General features: G+C 45.0%; 1 protein-coding gene across 9 annotated transcripts in view; it reads right to left on the reverse strand.

The window, feature by feature from the left end:
• Positions 1-20,887, reverse strand: part of DYNC2H1 (dynein cytoplasmic 2 heavy chain 1) — a 274,182-nt gene that overhangs the window by 118,687 nt on the left and 134,608 nt on the right. For 8 of the 9 annotated variants that reach the window (XM_044257764.1, XM_044257766.1, XM_044257765.1 and 5 more), the window contains 5 exons: positions 17,040-17,105; positions 15,267-15,317; positions 14,417-14,494; positions 10,443-10,574; positions 9,448-9,520 (listed from right to left, as the gene is read on the reverse strand). In XM_044257764.1, the coding sequence (XP_044113699.1) occupies positions 9,448-9,520; positions 10,443-10,574; positions 14,417-14,494; positions 15,267-15,317; positions 17,040-17,105 (400 nt within the window). Of the gene's footprint in view, positions 1-9,447; positions 9,521-10,442; positions 10,575-14,416; positions 14,495-15,266; positions 15,318-17,039; positions 17,106-18,242; positions 18,298-20,887 lie in introns of those variants that run through there. The other variant, XM_044257770.1, reaches the window with a different exon arrangement.

Below are 20,887 nucleotides of genomic sequence, written 5' to 3' on the forward strand. Positions count from 1 at the left end.
CTCCTGTCCTTCCCCTTTGCTCTCAGACACAGACCTCGCGAGCATGATGGAGCCACGGAGGCCACGTGCCTGGGATGGGGCACAGGCACGCGTCCAGGAAGGAGCTCCACAGCGGGGAACCCGCCTGGCTCACATTGACCTGAGGGTAGGGAGCCTCTCCAGGGCTGCCCCCAGGAACCTCACACATGCAGCACAGTCCCTGCTCAGAGCAGCTCCTTGGAAAAGTCCCAAGTCCATCCAAATTACTCACATAGCTTTCTAAGTTACTGTTTGTAAGTTTATAGATTATAAAAAGGATTGCCAAAACTTATTAAAACTCTTTCCATATGAATGATGCTTGAGAAATTTTATTTAAAATCAAATCTTGACAATTTGATTAAAAAGAGATAAGTGCTTGTCATTCTCGAGCAATTTGAATTTTAAAAACTTATTCATACAGTAGAAATCCAATTTTATATGAAAACTCTATTAATAAAACCATCTGACCCAACACAAAGTCATCCAGCCACGTACCAGTACATGTAACTTCTGCTTAAAAACAGACAGAATATGACTTTAGAAGTATATTAAGTTTTCACGGCATTTGAATATGTGGGTGCATGAGGTTTTTAGTTAATGCCGTTAAACCTCAAATGTCGTTGAACCTAGAGGTGAGACAGTGCCGCAACGGAAGTATTCCACGGGGCTGGTAGAAGGTCAGACTACGAAGGCAGTAAGGAAGGTCATGTGATGCGGTACAAAGACGACATCTTTAAAGACCACAGGAGTGAGGAAAGACAGACACTGAAAAGCCTCTCTGGAAACTGCCCTGTTTTACTGAAACGCCCCGAGTTAGAGAAGCAGATGATAGAGAGACGAGCCAGAAATATCAGTGAGTGTTGGGTCCTACAGATGGAATTAAAACGGGCTGATGGGGGCGCCTGGGTGGCTCAGTGGGTTAAGCCTCTGCCTTCGGCTCAGGTCGTGATCTCAGGGTCCTGGGATGGAGCCCCACACCAGGCTCTCTGCTCAGCGGAAGCCTGCTTTCCCCTCTGTCTCTCTGTCTACTTGTGATCTCTCCCAGTGTGTCAAATAAATAAATAAAATCTAAAAAAATAAATAAATAAAATAAAGCAGGCTGATATGCTGCCGCTGTTCGGTGGCCCAGAAGGCCCTGTCTGCAACCGCAGTACTGTGAGCTGGCGTCTGAACGACAGAGAGGAGCTCTCCATTAAGAGAATAAAGGGTTCAGCATGTCCAGGCGATACCTGGCACTCATCACAACAGGTGTCACAGGCAAGTGTGAATCACTGTATCTTTTGCCTGAAAATTAATACAGCACCGTATGCTAATATATTTGAATTTTAATAAGATGACATTTTTTTTCTAAAAAAAAAAAAGTATTAAAGGAAATAATAATCTTTACTACTGGAGGACTAAGAACTATTATTCCGGTCATTGGAAGATATCCCTGCATTGAATAAAGTCTCCAGGAAGGGACGCAAACGCAGGAGGGAAAGCGCAGAGCCGCGGACCGTGTGAGTACTGCAGGGGTTCTGACCACTGGCACAAGGGGGTCGGCAGGAATGGCCCCGGATGGCGACAGACAAGCAAGCAGAGTCTTGTCAGCTTATGGAAAAACTCCAGAGTTTATTCTAAGCGTTTTGGGAAGATTTTGGAGATCTTGTTCAAACATGGAGATGATTTGGTTTCAATTTTTTAAAGACCACACAGCTGTATGAAGAGCATGGGCTGGAAAGGAAGCAAGCACTCAAGGAGGGAGACCAACGACCAACTAGGAACAAACACTTCTAGCCCCTCCATCCCAGAAGCTATTTAAGTCCTGCGGCACAACCAGAGACCACATAAATATGTGCCCTCACGTGGCTTATGCTCCAGTTGGAGGCCTGAAAATTAACGGGAGTCATAGTTCTGGAGAAAAACAAACAAGGTAAAGGAGGCATAATACTCCATAGTGTATATAGACCACATGGACGGGACTGGAAGAGATTATGCTGAGTGAAATAAGTCAAGCAGAGAGAGTCAATTATCATATGGTTTCACTTATTTGTGGAGCATAACAAATATCATGGAGGACAAGGGGCGTTAGAGAGGAGAAGGGAATTTGGGTAAATTGGAAGGGGAGGTGAACCATGAGAGACTATGGACTCTGAAAAACAATCTGAGGGGTCTGAAGTGGCGGGGGGGTGGGAGGTTGGGGTACCAGGTGGTGGGTATTATAGAGGGCACTGCTTGCATGGAGCACTGGGTGTGGTGAAAAAATAATGAATAATGTTTTTCTGAAAATAAATAAATTGGGAAAAAAAAGAGAAAAAAAAAAAACAAGGTAAAGGAGTCAGAGTACGTTCTTTTACAGAGACACCTCAGGGAAACTGACACTGGAAAAATGACATCTGAGCAGAGAACTGGGGAAGATAATGGGGGAGGGAGAGAGCGCTCCTGGAAGAAGGAACAGTAAGTGCAAAGGTCCTGAGACTGCAGAAACACAGTGGAGGCTCTGGAAAAACAGGGGAAAGGGCCATCATGGTTGGAAAGGATTAAAAAGAGGATGGGAGTGGAAGGAGAGGAGACCTAAGGGCGAAACAAAAGACTGAAAGACGTAAGGCCGTGTAAGACAAGGTCAGGACTCAGGAAGGATGAGACGCCCTCACAAGACTTGGAACTGAGGAGCGGTAAGAGCTCACCTGTACTTCTAAGGGCGCTCTGGAGGCTACGCTGAGAGCAAACTGGGAGAGGGCAAGCAGAGAGGCCCGAAAAGCAATAACCCCACTTAGCAAACTGAGGCTTAAACAGAGCGAGCAGGTGGCAGTGGCGACGTGAGCAGTGGATTCCCAGCACGTTCTGAGGGCAGAGCCAAAGCTACGGCGATGACTGGAGTGAGGACAATGGCGTGCATTTGGTGGGGAGCAAATGACACAAAGTAAATTAACTGAGAGCAGATTTTAGAGACCGAGTCGAAAGAACCCGCTGGAGTAAGGAAGTAAGGAACAAAGTAAAGGCGTTTCTTTCAGGTGTCTGGCAGGAGCAACGGAGTGGGTACGGGTGTAGCTGGGTCAAGAGCTCTGGGCTGGTCCTGATAAACCGGCAGGATGGCCTTCGTGGGAAAACATTAGCCAGGCACTCGGGTATACGAGTCTAGAATTCCAGGAAGAGGTCAGGGCTGAAAACAGGAGATCGAAGAGTCAGTCATTCACAGATGACCCTGCAAGCCAGGGATGAGGGGATTTACCTAGAGAGAGAATGAAGTGGAAGGAAGGAGAGGCCAAATTTCAGAGACATGCAGAGAAACAGCCAGTACAGGGAAATGACAAGGGAGAGCCTGAAAGGGCTGAGGCCTGAAAGAAGAAACAAAATCACCAAGACAAGAAAGTGGAGGGCATTGAAAGGAAGCCACTGACACACAAAATAAGCCAAGGGCACAGTCGTCATTATGGCACGTGGTGTGGGATGCAGCAACACAGCAGAAGACACCACTGAATGGAAGAGGCACAGTCTGTGGGGCCATGGGGACTGGCCACAGAGGGAGCTGGCAGGACGTGGGGGGAGCACGGAGGGACTGGGTCACTGCTCTCTCCTCCGAGGGACACACTGCAGGAGCAGGCTGAGAGAGGATGACTGGAACACAGGTCAGGCTGCCGGAGAGGAGATAAGGGCAGGAATAAAACACAAGGAGCAGCCAGGCTGGCCTTTGATGGGAGCAAGGCCATCCCTCTAACAGAAGGGTGAGCAGAACCACCGTGTGCCCGTGCACCCCTTGGAAGACTGGAGGACGGGAAGCGCAGAGCTCCTGTCTCCCTGCCTCTGTTTTCTCAGAAATGCTGGTGACAGGCTACTTTCACCAGCCAACTTCCCAGTGGCAAACAGAGGGGCAGATTTCGTATTTATTAAATAAAACGCCAACCACCCAGTACTACTTACCAGCCGTGTCGACGTTTGGCAACATGTTAACTGTCACAAGAGAAAGTGTGCTGCTGAGTATTTTTTGACACGGACACAAACATCGTTGCTAGCCAACACCTCACTTTCCAGATCCACCAGCTCGGCATTTGGGACTCTTAAAGGAGTCTGACTCTCGAAATGCACTTTATATGTGAACGGTTGGACTCCACAACCGCGTGAATACGAGAAGCACTTGGGGCACGCCACAAGCCCGCCGACTAGAAGGCCTCTCGTCTGGCACCAGCAGCTCCCCCCTCATTTCTGGGAGCAGCCCCCCCTCCCCGGCTTCTGGGGGACAAACTGCTGTTTCATGTACTTCTGGCGGGATTAGCTGCAGAAGAGGTCATGTCCCCCAAGCCGAGCACAGCAGAGTCCTTCCTGGGATTCGGGTGAGGCTGGGAGGGAAAGTTCTCCATCATCACAAGGAGGTCGCAGCCTGACGCCCAGGATACACACGAACCCTGAGACTAAGGGCAAGGCACGTGCAGGAAAGAGAACGGGGACACAGACAGAGGGAGAAGAGGGAAGAGGGAAGAGGAGCGGAGGGAGAACGTGCGGGACCGAGACCAAGAACGAGTCCACGAGCCCTGTGTGCAGAGCCCTGCCCGCACTTCCTTCCTGAGTCCTGGTTCTGACTTTGCCCCTGTCGCGCTGGAGTGAGTCCGAGAGGGGCACCCGCACTTGCAACCAGGAGCAGGGCGGACAGACATTCTGCCAGACGGCAGTAAAGACAACCCAGGAGACAGACGTTCCGCCAAAGACAGGGAGACACTGCCCCTCGTGTGTAAGGAAAGGGAGGCCCAGGGCAGCGGTAGAAGCTCTCCACTCCCCCACCGGCAGCCCACCGAGCGACCAGGTTCATGGGAGCCTCGAAATGCCTGCACAGCGTGCACACGCGTGTCCTACCAGAGGGCGAAGCAGAAAACGGCCGCAGTGTGGGCCAAACGCTGTCCCCGCCCCAGAAGAGAAGCTAAAGTTGCAACTGCAACAGCTCAGAACATGACATGCTGTGGAAACAGGGTCACCCAGACAGAACCACTTAGCTTCCGGGGAGGTCGTCCTGGGGCAGGGCCCGTAAGACATGAGACATGTCAGGAGAGAGCTATGTGGGGAAAATGCCATTCGGACAAAGCAGCTGGAAGCCAAGGAAGACCAGCCGCCAGCAAGCCACCAGGATCCCGGGAGGGGCAGGGAGGGGTTCTGCGACAGGGTTTGGAGGGCGCACGGCCTGCGGGGACGCGGATTTTGGACTTCCAGCCTCCAAAGCCAGGAGCCAACCACTTCTGCTGCTTGAAGCCTGCCTGTGCACGATGCTCACCAAAGCCCCAGGAAACCAGTCTAGCCGGTGAGGGTGGGGACGTCTGTGTGTGAGGGATCACGTAAGGGTTACGGACACAGCTTTCCGTGAGCACCTGCCAAAAATATCCCTCTAAACTGGGAAAAATGTGACCCTTCAGGATTTAGCAAGAAGACAAACTATGGAGCTGGGTCTGGGTCCTGCCACTTGCTAGCTGTGGGGTTCTATCTCCCGGTCTTTAACCCAACACTTAGACGGTGACGCGAGCGGACAGGGGTGCAGGGTGTCACGGGGGCAGCTCAAGTGTGAGCCGTAGGAGATCGCAGACGTCTGAGAGGACACGAGAGAGTGGGAGCAGGGAGGCTGGGACGACCTCTCCAAGACGACGCTGTGGCCGACCCCAACAGCGTCACAAGACAGCATGACAGGGATTCCTGAGCAAAGGTTCCATGGAGGAGCATGGAAAACCCAGTATATTGTTTTCAATTTCCTGAAATTCTGTGTTACGCTTCCTCATATGATAAATTATAATTTAATGAAAACATACATAATAGTAAAAATTATAAAAATACCCACATAAAATTTCATAGATGGGTAAATGTTAAAAGAAATGGAGAACTTCTAGAAAAAAAAATGTCAGTATGCTTTTCTACTTACGCCAGATTTTTCATTTCCAAACTCCTGTGGTTTAGAATAAAGATTCACTACTCTTGGATGACTTTGTATTTCAACTAAAATACTTTACAGATCCTTTCCTTAACGTAGTTTTTTTTTTAAATATTTATTTTTTATTTATTTTCAGCGTAACAGAATTCATTGTTTTTGCACCACACCCAGTGCTCCATGCAATCCGTGCCCCCACAGTACTCACCACCTGGTTCCCCCAACCTCCCAGCCCTCGCCCCTTCAAACCCCTCAGACTGTTTTTCAGAGTCCATAGTCTCTCATGGTTTCCCTCCCCTTCCAATTTACCCCAACCCCCTTCTCCTCCCCATCTCCCCTTGTCCCCCATGCTATTTGTTATGCTCCACAAGTAAGTGAAACCATATGATAATTGACTCTCTCTTCTTGACTTATTTCACTCAGCATAATCTCTTCCAGTCCCATCTATGTTGCTACAAAAGTTGGGTATTCGTCCTTTCTGATGGAGGCATAATACTCCACAGTGTATATGGACCACATCTTCCTTATCCATTCGTCCGTTGAAGGACATCTTGGCTCTTTCCACAGTTTGGCGACCGTGGCCATTGGTACTATAAACACTGAGGCACAGATGGCCCTTCCTTTTCACTACATCTGTATCCTTGGGGTAAATACCCAGGAGTGCAATTGCAGGGTCATAGGGAAGCTCTATTTTTAATTTCTTGAGGAATCTCCACACTGTTCTCCAAGGTGGCTGCACCAACTTGCATTCCTACCAACAGTGTAAGAGGGTTCCCCTTCCTCCACATCCTCTCCAACACATGTTGTTTCCTGTCTTGCTAATTTTGGCCATTCTAATTGGTGGAAGGTGGTATCTCAATGAGTTGTTTTTGTTTTTTCTTTTTAAAGACTTTATTTATTTGACAGATCACAAGCAGGCAGAGAGAGGAAGGGAAGCAGGGTCCCTGCTGAGCAGAGAACCCCATGCGGGGCTCAATCCCAGGACCCTGGGATCATGACCTGAAACGAAGGCAGAGGCTTTAACGCACTGAGCCACCCAGGCGCCCCTCTCAATGTGGTATTAATTTGAATCACCCTGAGGGCTCTTGATGATGAACACTTTTTCATGTGTCCGATAGCCATTTGTATGTCTTCATTGGAGAAGTATATCTGTTCATATCTTCTGCCCATTTTTTAATATGATTATCTGTTTTGTGTGTGTTGAGTTTGAGAAGTTTTTATAGATCCTGGATATCAACCTTTTGTCTGTACTGTCACTTGCAAATATCTTCTCCCATTCCGTGGGTTGCCTCTTCGTTTTCTTGACTGTTTCCTTTGCTGTGCAGAAGCTTTTGATTTTGATGAAGTCCCAAAAGTTCATCTTCGCTTTTGTTTCCTTTGCCTTTGGAGACATATCTTGAAAGAAGTCGCTGTGGCTGATATTGAAAAGATTACTGCCTATGTTCTCCTCTAGGATTCTGATGGATTCCTGTCTCACGTTGAGGTCTTTTATCCATTTTGAGTTTATCTTTGTGTACGGTATAAGAGAATGGTCGAGTTTCATTCTTCTACATATAGCTGCCCGTTTTCCCAGCACCATTTATTGAAGAGACTGTCTTTTTTTCACTGTATATTTTTTCCTGTTTTGTTGAAGATTATTTGACCATAGAGTTGAGGGTCCATATCTGGGCTCTCTACTCTGTTCCACTGGTCTGTGTGTCTGTTTTTATGCCAGTACCATGCTGTCTTGGTGATCAAAGCTTTGTAGTAAAGCTTGAAATCAGGTAACGTGATGCCACCAGTTTTATTTTTTTTTTCAACATTTCCTTAGCAATTTGGGGTCTCTTCTGATTCCATACAAATTTTAGGATTATTTGCTCCAGCTCTTCGAAAAATACTGGTGGAATTTTTATTGGAATGGCATTAAAAGTATAGATTGCTCCAGGAAGTATAGACATTTTAACAATGTTTATTCTTCCGATCCAAGAGCATGTAATGGTCTTCCATCCTTTTGTGTCTTCTTCAATTTCTTTCATGAGTGTTCTGTAGTTCCTCGAGTACAGATCCTTTACCTCTTTGGTTAGGTTTATTCCCAGGTATCTTATGGTTCTTGGTGCTATAGTAAGTGGAATCGATTCTCTAATTTCCCTTTCTGTATTTTCATTGTTAGTGTATAAGAAAGCCACTGATTTCTGTACATTGACTTTATATCCTGCCATGTTACTGAATTGCTGTATGAGTTCTAGTAGTTTGGGGGTGGAGACTTTGGGTTTTCCATATAAAGAATCATGTCACCTGACTAAAGCAGTGAGATTGAAGCAGTGATCAAAAACCTCCCAAAAAACAAGAGCCCAGGACCTGATGGATTCCCTGGGGAATTCTATCAAACTTTCAAGGAAGAAATAACACCTATTCTCCTGAAGCTGTTTCAAAAAATTGAAGCAGAAGGAAAACTTCCAGACTCCTTTTATGAAGCCAGCATTACCCTGATCCCCAAACCAGGCAAAGACTCTACCAAAAAGGAGAATTTCAGACCAATATACTGATGCATATGGATGCTAAGATTCTCAACAAGATCCTAGCAAACAGGATCCAAAAGCACATTAAAAAGATTATCCACCATGACCAGGTGGGATTCACCCTTGGGTTGCAAGGATGGTTCAACATTCGCAAATCAATCAATGTGATAGAACAGATTAATATGAGAAGAGAGAAGAACCACATGGTCCTCTCAATTGATGCAGAAAAAGCATTTGACAAAATCCAACATCCGTTCCTGATGAAAACGCTCCAAAGTATAGGGATAGAGGGAACATTCCTGAACCTCATCAAATCTATCTATGAAAGACCCACAGCAAATATCATCCTCAATGGGAAAAAGCTTGCAGCCTTCCCGTTGAGATCAGGAACACGACAAGGATGCCCACTTTCACCACTCTTGTTCAACATAGTATTAGAAGTCCTAGCCACAGCAATCAGACAACAAAAAGAAATAAAAGGTATCCAAATTGGCAATGAAGAAGTCAAACTCTCTCTCCTTAACGTCGTTTTTCCAAATTCTCTTGAGCAAATCAAAACAAAGTATAGTTTATTTACAAATGAGTAACTTTTAATTCTTTCTGGTAAGACTATCTGAGAGATTTCAAAAATGGATTGCATAGCTTATAACCCAAAAGACAAACAAATCCTTCATTTTTTGTTCAGAGAAAAAAAATAATTTATTTTGAAGCCTCCTTCGCCCCCCGGCCAAGACTATGGTTATTTTTTTGTTTTACTTTAATTATCTAAGTCAAACATGTGATTCCCTGCTTTTAAGTCCTAACTAAGAACAAATGTATTAATGCCTAAAGGGCTTTCACTGTACAATAATTCTATAAATTTCAAACACCATAAATAAATACAGATCTCAACTATGCATCAGATCTAACACAACATTAAGTTCAATCACATCCAGTAGAGGTCTGAAGATAAGCAGAAGGAAGGAAAAGATCTAATCTCCTAAACCGAGGTCAGCATAAATGAAACGTCTGCGGGAGCCAAGGTCCCACTGGCTGCAGCCGGGGACTTACCCAGAGCTCGGCAGGCAAACAGAGCCATGGCGCTCTGCAGTCGGTCTGGCCTCAGCGCCTGCACCACCAGCACCTGCCGACGAAGCGCAGGGAAGGTTAAACACAGAACCCCGCACACTTCACACAGCGTCACTGTTACTGAACGAACAAATCTTCCCGCGGGGACATGTCCACACCGATCATCGTCCCACTGTATCTACTTACACAAAATGCCACGTGTTTAAGAGCGAAAATGTTACTAAAATGCACTGATTTCCTCCAACTTCTCATCAAAAGCCACCACGAGCAAGGCCTCCGCGAGCAAGTAGTGGTCACGGGTGAGCTGTGTCTTCTGCATCTCACAAGGGACGGCTCAGCAGGTGAAACAAGGGTACGCAAGGACCTTCTGATGACAGGACAACAGAGGCCCCCAAACCCTGCCTAAAATTTTCACATCACTCTTCTTATGCTCAATTATGTGTTTCCCTAGATGTTGAAGTTATCAAGTAGTTTCTCTTGGTTTTGTTCCCTTCTTGTTTTAAGCCACACTTGGTAAAGTGTCACTCCCCACAGAGACGCGGGCAGGACAGGAGCACTGGGAGCCAAGGGAAGAGAGGCACATGGAGGGGCACAAGCCCGGACACCCGTCCCCGGGGCACCTGCCGACACTCGGCCTCTGCCCTGAGCGCCTGCATGGGCCAGAGGGGAGCAAATACCTTGCCGTGTGCCCCGAGGCCTTTTCTGGAGACACAGTCCCGGGAGGTGAGGGGCAAGCCTGTGCAAACTACACCTGAAGCCCCTTCTCTCAGACTTGGTCTCTAGCGCACAGACACCCTCAGGTGGAGGCAGAGGGGTCCCACCAGCCACTCTGTGGGGACTCCAAGTCCAGGGGAATGGCACAGGCACAAGGCCCTTCCCCAAGGCAACGTGACATGACCCCCGAAGGCAGAGCCCTCCTGTAAACTGCTTCAGAGTGAGACAGACGCCAGGTACTCTGAGGCAGTTAGCAAACTCACCTGTTGAAACAAGGACACTTTCTTTGCCAGAATAGACGGGAACTCTTGTTCACACACGGAGTTGTGATAGTAGGTCCGCCACAGACCCACGTCGTCGAAGCAGAGGGTCTGGTACAGGCTGGGGAGAGCGATCTGAAACACAGACATGACGCTGCACGGTGAGCGACAAGCAAACCCGGGATGTGTGTGTGTGTGTATGTGTGCATGTGCGTGTGTGTGCGTATGTGCATGTGTATGTGCGTGTGTGTGTACGTGTGCATGTGTGTGTCTGTGTATGTGCATGTGTATATGTGTGTGTACGTGTGCATGTGTATATGTGTGTGTACGTGTGCATGTGCGTGTGTGTGCACATGTGTGTGCATGTATGTATGTGTGCATGTGTGTATGTGTGTGTACGTGTGCATGTGCGTGTGTGTATGTGCGTGTGTGTGTACGTGTGTGTGTGTGTGTGCATGTGTGTGTGTGTGTGCACCTTTTTTTGTCCATCTGTCAGCCATTTGTATGCCTTCTCCACAAAAATGTCTGTTCCAGTCTTTTGCCCATTAGAGAAGAATTTCTTAGTATAATTTTTTGGAGTATATATGCTACGTTAGTTTCAGATATACAACACGGTGATCCAAATCTCTAAACGCTGTGGGGCTCCCACCAGGGTAGCGTCACCTGGCCCCACAGAACACCACGGCCTCACCCGACCACACCCCTGTGCGGTGCCTGCTCTTTCCGTGACTTGTTCCTTCCCTTACTTCACCCATCTTGACTGTCCCCCTTCCCTCCGGCAGCCTCTCCTCCAAACTCTCGCCAACTACGGACTGCCAGGTCCGCGATGTGCGGCAGGAGAGGGAGAAGGGTTACTGAAACAGTGGCGCGCTGGGAAGCCCGGTGCCTGTGCGGACACTAGAACGGCGCGTACCACGGCCCGGAGCCAAGTGCTCAGGGATGCGTCATCCAAGTAGCTCTACTCATCCCTAAATAACCCATCATATTGCCCAAATTTCATGAGGGAACTTAACTAAAATTAAACTCATACAGTAGAAAATTAAGTACATTTCACTTTAAATATTGTAATAAGTGATCTAAGCCTATGAGGAGAACCCCTGAAGGCCGCCTGTGAAATCCAGGGGCTGGTGGCGTGTGAGCGCCCACTGCTGCCTCTGCGTGCTGCGCGGTGTGTGATCACCATTTCCCGCCAGAAACCCGAGGCAGCGCGGCGGCGTGTGTGTCCCGCCGGAGTCTGGGCCCGTCCCCGGGGTGGGCGCAGCGTGGCGCCCCCCGTCCGCACACAAGTACTTGTCAGAGTCCCCGCGGCGCAGGTGGGCTCGGCGCAGCCTGTCCCGACTGACAGCCCCGACCGACAACCCCGACCTGGCCCCCGCGGGCGCAGTGCCCACCCGTTGCAGGCACGAAGCACGAGGGGCCCGACTCAGGAGAAGCCGACTGACGACAAAGCAGCCTGTGCTGACTCGACTCCCAGGCGTCTGCGAACAGACCATCCGCAGCTGCGGGAGCCTCAGACTCTGCCGCAACGAGCCCGGGTTCAAATCCTGGCCCGGCTTCTAAGTGACCACGTCGCGCGGTGCCTGGTCTTCGCATCCACCAAGCGAGGACAGTACCTGCAGCTACCTCATCGGGGGGCTGAACACACTGCGTGAGGTGATCGGCTTTCACATCCCGCACGATGCGGTGGGCCCAGTGAGCCACCAGCGGGTCACCCGCCAGTCACCCGCCAGTCACCCGCGAGCCGTCTGGCGGTTTTCAGCACGTGTCACCACCCTGCGGCAGCCGCCGTACAGAGCAGGGAGGAAGGAAGGAGAAGCACACAGATTCTGAGGACAGTCGGCTCGCGCCCCCTCCCCACAGGAGCGCCCACGCGGCCTGAGTTCAGAACGCGACAGAAGCCTGGGCAGCTGGGCTCCAGAACGGCAGCCCACGGCCCCCCTCAGCACCCACCTCCCACTCGGGAATGCAGGGAGGAGGACGGGGAGTCCTGGGAGACAGAGAAGGAAAACACGGTAGTTGGAAAATCAAATACTGAAGGCTCTGACTTTGGTGTCAGAAGGCCTGAGCTGCCGTCTCAGCTCCAGAACTTCCACCTGCTTGACGGACTCCGTCATTCGGCCTCTCCCCACCTCGCCTGCCTCTTTTCTGAAACCGGCATCATTACGGCCTCATCAGGTTACTGTGATGATAAAGCAAGATAATATGTGCAAAGCATTTAACGATTGCTTGGCACATAATGCATCTTCAAAAATATGTGTGGAGTTAAAAAGAAACCTTAGGCTCATTCATTTAACTCACTACTACTGACTTTCATTTCTCATCTGTAAAAAGAGAATTTAATAATACCTGTCTCAGGGTTGGTATCATAACTAAATAAGATAAATCGTGTAGAATCACTAAATTGTATGCCTGGAACTAATACTGAACTATATATTAGCTGTAATTTAAATAAAAACAAAAAATGAAATGAATGAGATAATCCACTTAAAAATGTTTTGTTAACTGATAATGAAATGTTAACATGTATTATAAACCTTCTTTCAATAGGAAAGCTGGCTTCCCTAAATGTTTTACATTTCCTTACTTAAAAAGAAATGAGTATGTGGGGCAAAAAAAGCATCATTACAATTTTTGGGTTACAAATGTAAGATTTTGCTCCCCAAGTGTAACTAGAGATCAGCTAGAGATCAAACAATAATCATTAATTTTTTCATTCGGAATTCATGAGCCAGGTCTTAGGACTGTGTCACAAGTGTTTCACGAGGTAACAAACTCCTAGAAAACCAAGACTTTTATACATTTGTGCTCTCCGCTGTCAACCAGCAGATTACAAATACTTCGTAAATACTATCACTCACTCAAATACTATCACTCAACAGAATGCATGAACGAGGTGAAACCTACATCCCTGTTTCGTCATTAGCTTATCCGCTCATCTTCATGTGTGCAGCCAGAACAGGTGCGTAACGGAGAGCGAACTATGCGTTGAGGGTACAGAGGAACGTACCAGTCAGGTTTTGCACTGTCGGGGACAGCAAGCCTGACAAGGTGCGGATCCCAGTCTCTATGCACTGCAAGCTGGGAGAAACGACCGACACACTGCATCGTTCTGACTCAGGAGGACAAGCGCTGTGACATAGGATGTTCAAGATGGATGCCAATAGAAGAGACAGGATTAGGAAGGTAAGTCCTCAAATGCGAAAGCGATGTCTGCCAGGTGAGCACGGCCACAGGCAGGCCGGCTAGAGGGAGCAGCCGCTGGAAGTGTTAAGTGCGAGAAACCGTGTGGGGACAGACGAGATAGCAGGGAAGAGGCGGGCAAGGAGCAGGCCACAGACTGTCTTCTGTCCTACGCAAATGACGACAACTTGATCCTGGGAGCGATAACCAGCCCTCACAAGGCTTTAGTAGAGCACACACTGAAGTGTGCGTCAGCTTTAAAACATAAAGAATACAATGAAACAGAGAGGCCTAAGATCGGAAGCAGAGGCTCTGCAGCAAAGCCCTGGTGAATGGTAAGAGTCACAACTCAGGGAGCGATGCCAAGGACAGAGGGGCGCGGGCGAGGGAGGGGCCGCGAGGACGGGGAGGAGCTGTGGGCGAGGGACAGTTCAAAGATGAATAAAGCGAGACAAACAGTTTGAATCGGAAACTCCTAAGTGCACTGCATCTCTCTACCAATCCTGAATTAGTCTATCGATAAGGCCTCCACGCTCCATATCGTATCCTCAGTTTCCTTCTCTTCTACCCCCTGCGGGTGCACCGCACAGAACCTTGTGCCATGGAGACCAAACGTGTGTGTGCTGGAGGAAAGGACTAATAAGAACACAGTAACTCTCTGACGTCCTTTCCCCAGGGCTCTGATGGCAAAGTCACCGCGGTATCAACACTGAGATGAACAGGGAGCACCTAAAGAAATAAACAGGACTCAGACGCAGAAGCTGCAGCACCCCCCACAGCAGCAAAGTCGCGAGTACCTTCAGTGTGGCCACTGCCCAGCTGCGCTCCTGGTCTATCCATGACGGGAGCTGATCCCGGATCCTCTGCTGGGAGTCCTTCGGAAGAGCAACACATTTGGTGACATTCAGACTTAGAAAAATTAATAAGAGACTAGCTAACTGTATGAACTCTGATTTGAAAAACTCATTCTGTGTATTATTACTTCATTTGTTTTATGATTGTAAAATTCTATATAACACTATTGTAAAATTCAATGTAATAAGGTATAATAACCATCTACACAAACGTTGCATTCATTTTCATTGTATATTATCTTTTATGAAGCTTAAAAATATAATAAAATATAATAAAAATGGCCATAGATTTACATTATTTTTAATAATATCTTGCATTTCATACATAATCTAGATTTTGCATTACAGTTTGGGTATTCTGCTTTGAAGAAAACTATTATTCATTACATGTTCAAATAGAAAAGTAGTAGAGAAAAAGCTAAACTTGAATGAAGTTATCGAAAATTTTTAAAAACATTTTAAACTTCAGCTATATGAGAATTTTCCTAGTCATAACACAAAATTCTATTTTTTCAGGATTATAAAGTGTTCTTGGGATAAAATGTGTACTGAAAGAAACTGCATTAGTTTCTTAGTATTTAATTCGTATTATTCTCATAAGAATATATGTCTCTAAGGACAAAAATATTTAGATCTGTTTTATAGTATGGTAGTAGAGGCAAGAATATATTCTTCTAGTTAAAGTATAATTTCAACAGAACTGTAAAATTCCTCTGAAGCAAATATCATCTCAGGAAGCCAGAGAGAGAACTACTTTCACTAAGAGTGAAATAATTTTATTATTTTTACTTACAGCTTTCCGCAACATGTCTCCAACAACCACACCTGTAAACGTATCCCATTCCTATTGAATAAAAATATGATTTACTCAAAAAATACAAAAATACTAACCAGCTAACACAATTTTCTCAATTTCCCTATAAGATGGCTTACAGTGCAGCTTTCTAAGGACATGGAAAAAAAAAACACAATAAAACTCATGTCATGTCTTCCCTTTCTGGTTCAACACTGACATCAAGAATGAGTTCATGTAGCAACATAAGACATTCCTAGGCAAACAATGAGCAATAATTTTACTAAAGCAAAAACCTATCTACAGTCTCTCTCCCTATATATATATACAATGCTTCAACATCCACAAATTTACATGTCATGTTCAGTCAGTGTTTATCTTGATTTGCCCCATTATACGCCATTTTTCACTAATAAATAAGCAATAAAGTGCATCAAAAATTTAAAAAATTCTGTATGCCGGAAAAAAATAGAGAAAAGTACTTCCATTAGCTTATCTTTTTCAACAGATTAGGAGAAGACTGCCATTATTCTTTTTTTAAAGTAATCCATAAAATCATGACTGACGCAGGGCTACAGAATCTAGTGCTCCAAGATCTCGGTCTTCACCCTGACCTCCCTGCAGGTAATAATGGGCACTAGCATAGTCCTTGTTAAGTACTGGTCAGCAAATAAAGAGAAAACGTATACAACTTGAGAGCAATATGGAAAAAACAAAATTACTTCCTGCCTCCACCCAGCATGAACACTCACTCCTCTTCACTGAAATCCCACAGTCACGATGGAATAGAAATGGTTACTATTACTAGACGGGGGTCAGAGAAAAACATTCTCTTCCCAATGTTGACATACACTCCGGCAGGGAAAACCAGGGAATATTAAGTCTTACACAGTGCGGAATGTACTGATCATGGTGAAGAACACGATACGGGGGAGGGAAAGGCATCAAAGCTAATGGTGGAAATAAAAGGAGTCAAATCCACAAATTCAGGAGAAATGATACAAGTTGGCCAGAGCAAGAGAGAAAAACAGGCACGTGGAAAGGTCTGCGTTCTTTAAGTTTGATTCCAATAAGGAGAGCCCAGGACATGAAATCCGACCAAGCAGCGGGGACGGTCACAGCTGGACTGTCCGTCTGTCCGTGCGCTATCCCCCCACCTCGATGCTCTGCTCTCACTGATGACGGTGACACCAAAACCAAAAAATCGCTTACAAATAACTTTTTAAATGTCAGAAGCACACCAGAGATGGATTGGTTAGCTCTAACCTGAAGGAGGTTCTTTTCAAGGGGGAGAGGTTGATAAGGCAGACCAGGAATGAAGTTATAGACAACGAAGATGAATTATACATAAAAGACTAACACAGGGCTCTGGGCTCCAGGAGGTTTCTGGAAACGGCCCCCCTTCTTGCTTCCCTTGCTGACTCGGAGCAAGTCAGTGAAGGGGGTAAAGAAGGCAGCTGTCCACCAGCACTGTTTCACTTTGTGTATGTGTCAGCTCCACTGCCCGTGCGAGCAAGACAAGCAGGGGACTGGGGTTCAAAAAGGTCTAGAAACACTGGGGTAAGTCACTCTGCCTCACCATCCCTTCCACATGCTGGGCCCACCCAGAGGGGAGAAGCAGAAATCAGCATCTTGCACTAAATTTTTAACTTAGTAAAAAATCAATAGGTTGATAGATAATTTCTAGACGAAGTTATTTCTACTCCAACCATAAATCTGCCCATTACCAAACTTCTATGTAACTCTAACAGTCTCCTCCCTTACCCCACTTACATTTTCTTGAAAAAGTTCAGGATGCATGCCTCGAACAAAATGCAAAGCAAACATCAACTGATCAGCCTGAAAAGAATAACAAATGTTATCTTGCTGTTTCTAAATTTGTGTTTTCAGAAAAGCACAGTCCTGAAATGTCAGTTCACAAAATCTGTGTCCTATCTTTAAATTATCTACTTTTACCAATATAAGAAATGACTATCCCAGTGGCCCCTACACAGAACAATATTTCCAAGTTGTAGGCGAGAAGGACAGAGAAAGTACCTGAAGTTTTAGAGAAAATGTTAAAGATGAGTCATCATATAACTGTATATATACATCATATAATTTACATTTATTGATGTATATCATATAAATGCATATGTATCATTTATATATACATCATATAATTTATGTATTAATAATATACATCATATAATTCTATAATTAAAAAACACAGGTTTATTTAACAAGCTGAAATCCAATTTTGAGGTCTGAATTAGTCATTACCATGAAGATCAACCCCCTGCATTAGTAATCTTCAATCTGTCATTGTGTATGCTTACATGATCCAGAACATTCTCTATGCCCTTAAATCAAGATATTTCATTTCTAGAAAGTTATGCAAAGGGATGATGAATGTATTTATAGATAAGAAATGAGGACATTTGATGCAAGATTTTTTATTATGGAGGAAAAACTGAAACAAACCAAATGTTCACAAGTTTATCATAAATAATATTCAAATCAAAATAAATAACATAGCCCATACAATGGAAAGAAGGGCAATATGTTCATATAAACATATGTGGATAAATATCTGCAAAAAAATTTGAAAAAAATGGCATCAATTTTTATTGGTGATTTACTTTTACAACTATAAGTTATTTTTGGTTTCTTCTTTTTCTCTTAAGTATATTTTGTAAATTTTCTAAAATAAACTTATCTCATTTCTGTTTAAAAATACAGTAAATGCTTATTAAAAACAACAAAAAATCATCTACTCTAGCACCATTTTTCCCGCCAATTTATAGTTTAAGCATTTTATATCGCTTCCCCCACACTATAAATAACATTTTATACCTCATACGTGCATATGATTATAAATCTACACCTAGACTAACTGTCAGGGCTGTAGAGACTACCAGCAAGTGATCTCCTCACCTGCGGGAAAATCGCCCCTCTGTCGGAAAGATTCAGTGTCTTGAATAACACGAGAGGATAATTTCCTTTATGAAAGTATAGGTTACACATGTATACACAAGTACTCAACGAATGCCTATTAAGTGAATAAATAAAAACCATGTGTTTACAACCATAACATAGTCAATGCCTGAAAAAAAAAATTCTCAAAGCAGAAAAACTTTAAGCAGATGGCCATCACTCGGGTGTGGAAAAAAAGTTACAACCAACTACTATGTGTGTGAAATAACTCCCATGTGGCTTAAAAATATAAAAAGCAGGACACACCATCTGGGGAGATGTGCGGTGTTCTCAGGTATCAGGGAGGTATGAGTCACGTGGCCCAACCAGGCTCACCGGGATCTCTGTCAATGGTGTTCCCCGCTGAAAATGGCCGAAGAAGCTGTTGCTGGCAGTCAGCCGTAGTATTTAGAAACAGTATTCTAATAAAGAACAATTATGACTCAAAAGTACTCCTAAAAATATAATTTACTGAGAGACAAGAGAACATATTATTTCTAAATAAACCGGAGTCAAATTAAGAATGAACATCAAGCTTACGAACTTCCTGCGTACTTATTTCAAACAATAACAACAAAAAACCTGCCAATATCTAGTTGAGAAAACATTTTGTGCCTCCGATGTCCTTGATCTACACCGCTCATCAGACCAGAAAATTTAGGGTTTTGTAGTTCAATGTCAATTTGTCTCATCACACTTGGGTTCTCTTACAAAATTCTTTACTATCAAGGGGTTATATACTAAGCAGCCTCTCAAGTGATTATCAACATGATTAGCATGAAGAGAGAGCACTAGGAGATGACTTCATGGTACGACTCAGCCACACAGTGCATCCTCTGTCATTACATGTGCTGGTCAATGTTCACAAAGGGTAAAACCATTAGCACAGGACTCAGAGGAGATATGGGAATCCTCAAGTGCATGTCTCGGCTGGGACACAGTTTACCTTCTCAGACACAACATTCAGCTTCACCCCCAGCTGGTCAGCCCAAGTCTCCGGCATCCAGCAGAGTGGGTTTAAATTCCAGTTCCGACATCCTCTACATCCAGAAAACCTACAGAAAGGTGCTAGCTCTAAATCTTGATTTCCTCCCTTCTAGAATGGGGTTGTTGTAGGAATTAAGTAACAATGCATGTCCTTGCACAGTGCCTAGAGCATTGGAAGGTGACAGAAAATAACTACCCACTTTGCAGTAACCTGATGTACTACATAATACTGCACTGAAGAAGAAATTTATCTTAAAAAATTCTATAAGCCGCATGATTCTCAGAGATTAAGAAGCAGTAGGAAGAAGAGTACTCTACACTATTCGTCACTCGCAAACACACTCAGGGAAAGTATAAAACCGATGTTACCGTATGAAGCCTTGCTCTAATCTACACAATACTGAGACAGCACCGACCTTGAGTAGCCACACTTGTGCTCGAAGTCACACGTTTTAATGAATAATTATATGCAATCCAACTCTACTTATGAAAATCTAAAGAGTTAGATAAATGCTAAGTTTCAAAATTTCCTAAGCAGAAGAAAATGATCCAAATTATCAGGATTCATTTTAACAGCAACAAGTTAAAAAATTTATAAACAGCCAATCAAAGAACGTCCACTTCTCTGTTAAAGAAAACACATTTTGACAGAAAAAAATACCAGAATCCAAATTCAATGATTAGTCAGAGAAATACAATCATGAGACACTAGGATTTTATTTTGAAAATGTATGACTCGTCTGCATTTTACTCAACTAGCCAATTCATTGGAAGAGGGAGGTGAGGGGCTCTCCACACCTCAGCAGACGTCTTTCTGCACCACATCAGAGCTCCCTTAGGAAATACTTCCGCGAGGAAGGGCAAACACTGAGAGTACATGCTCTCCGAGGCCTCTTTCCAACCCTTTTCTCTACTCCCATCCAATATATGTGGATATTATTTAACACTCCAACGCAACTTCCACTACTTTTTATCTACTCCAAGTGATAAACTGGGATGAAGAAATTCCCTGGAGAAGTACTAACTTGCATACAGTTCCATTATAATCATAGATTTGGGAAAACCAAGTATACTACTTATGCTATAATTGTCCAAAATACTTTGGTTACTGAAAGAAACACTTTTTGGTCACTTGGAGAAGAAGAACGGCAGAGCCAGTGACCTCAAGGGAAAGAGCTCAACAGCTTTCTCCATTTGGTTTGGTTTATTAAAAGTCCAAAGTTTCTGCTACAAAACAAGTCAATCATTTTTGTTCCAAGTCAAGCTGGTTTTCTGTGGGTGTGACATGACCACTAATAACCCAGCTTCTGTTTTAGGGTCTCTTGTTGTCACAATGCTGTCACCAACACACCAGCAACATCAGCAAGAGAGACTGGCAGGCAGGGTAATGTGAAGGTGACTGCTACAATTACAAAAACCTCTCACTAAAATAAGAAATCAGTTCCACCTTAGGTCAGATTACAATGCTCAGTCTTGAGAAATTATCTCATTGCTCTACAATTCCTGTGCTTTCTTGTTATGCAACGCTGGAACTCTGTGGATTGCTGATAGAGAAACCTGAGTATCAGAAACCAGACAGTCCATCACCAGTTAAAACACGACTCTAGAATTATACATGACAGCTCTCTAAAGGTGAGTGTTAACTGCTCACAACAGAGAAGTATATCTCAAGACGGGCA

Source organism: Neovison vison, chromosome 7 (genome assembly GCF_020171115.1).
Source record: "Neovison vison isolate M4711 chromosome 7, ASM_NN_V1, whole genome shotgun sequence".
Classification (NCBI taxonomy): Eukaryota; Metazoa; Chordata; class Mammalia; order Carnivora; family Mustelidae; genus Neogale; species Neogale vison.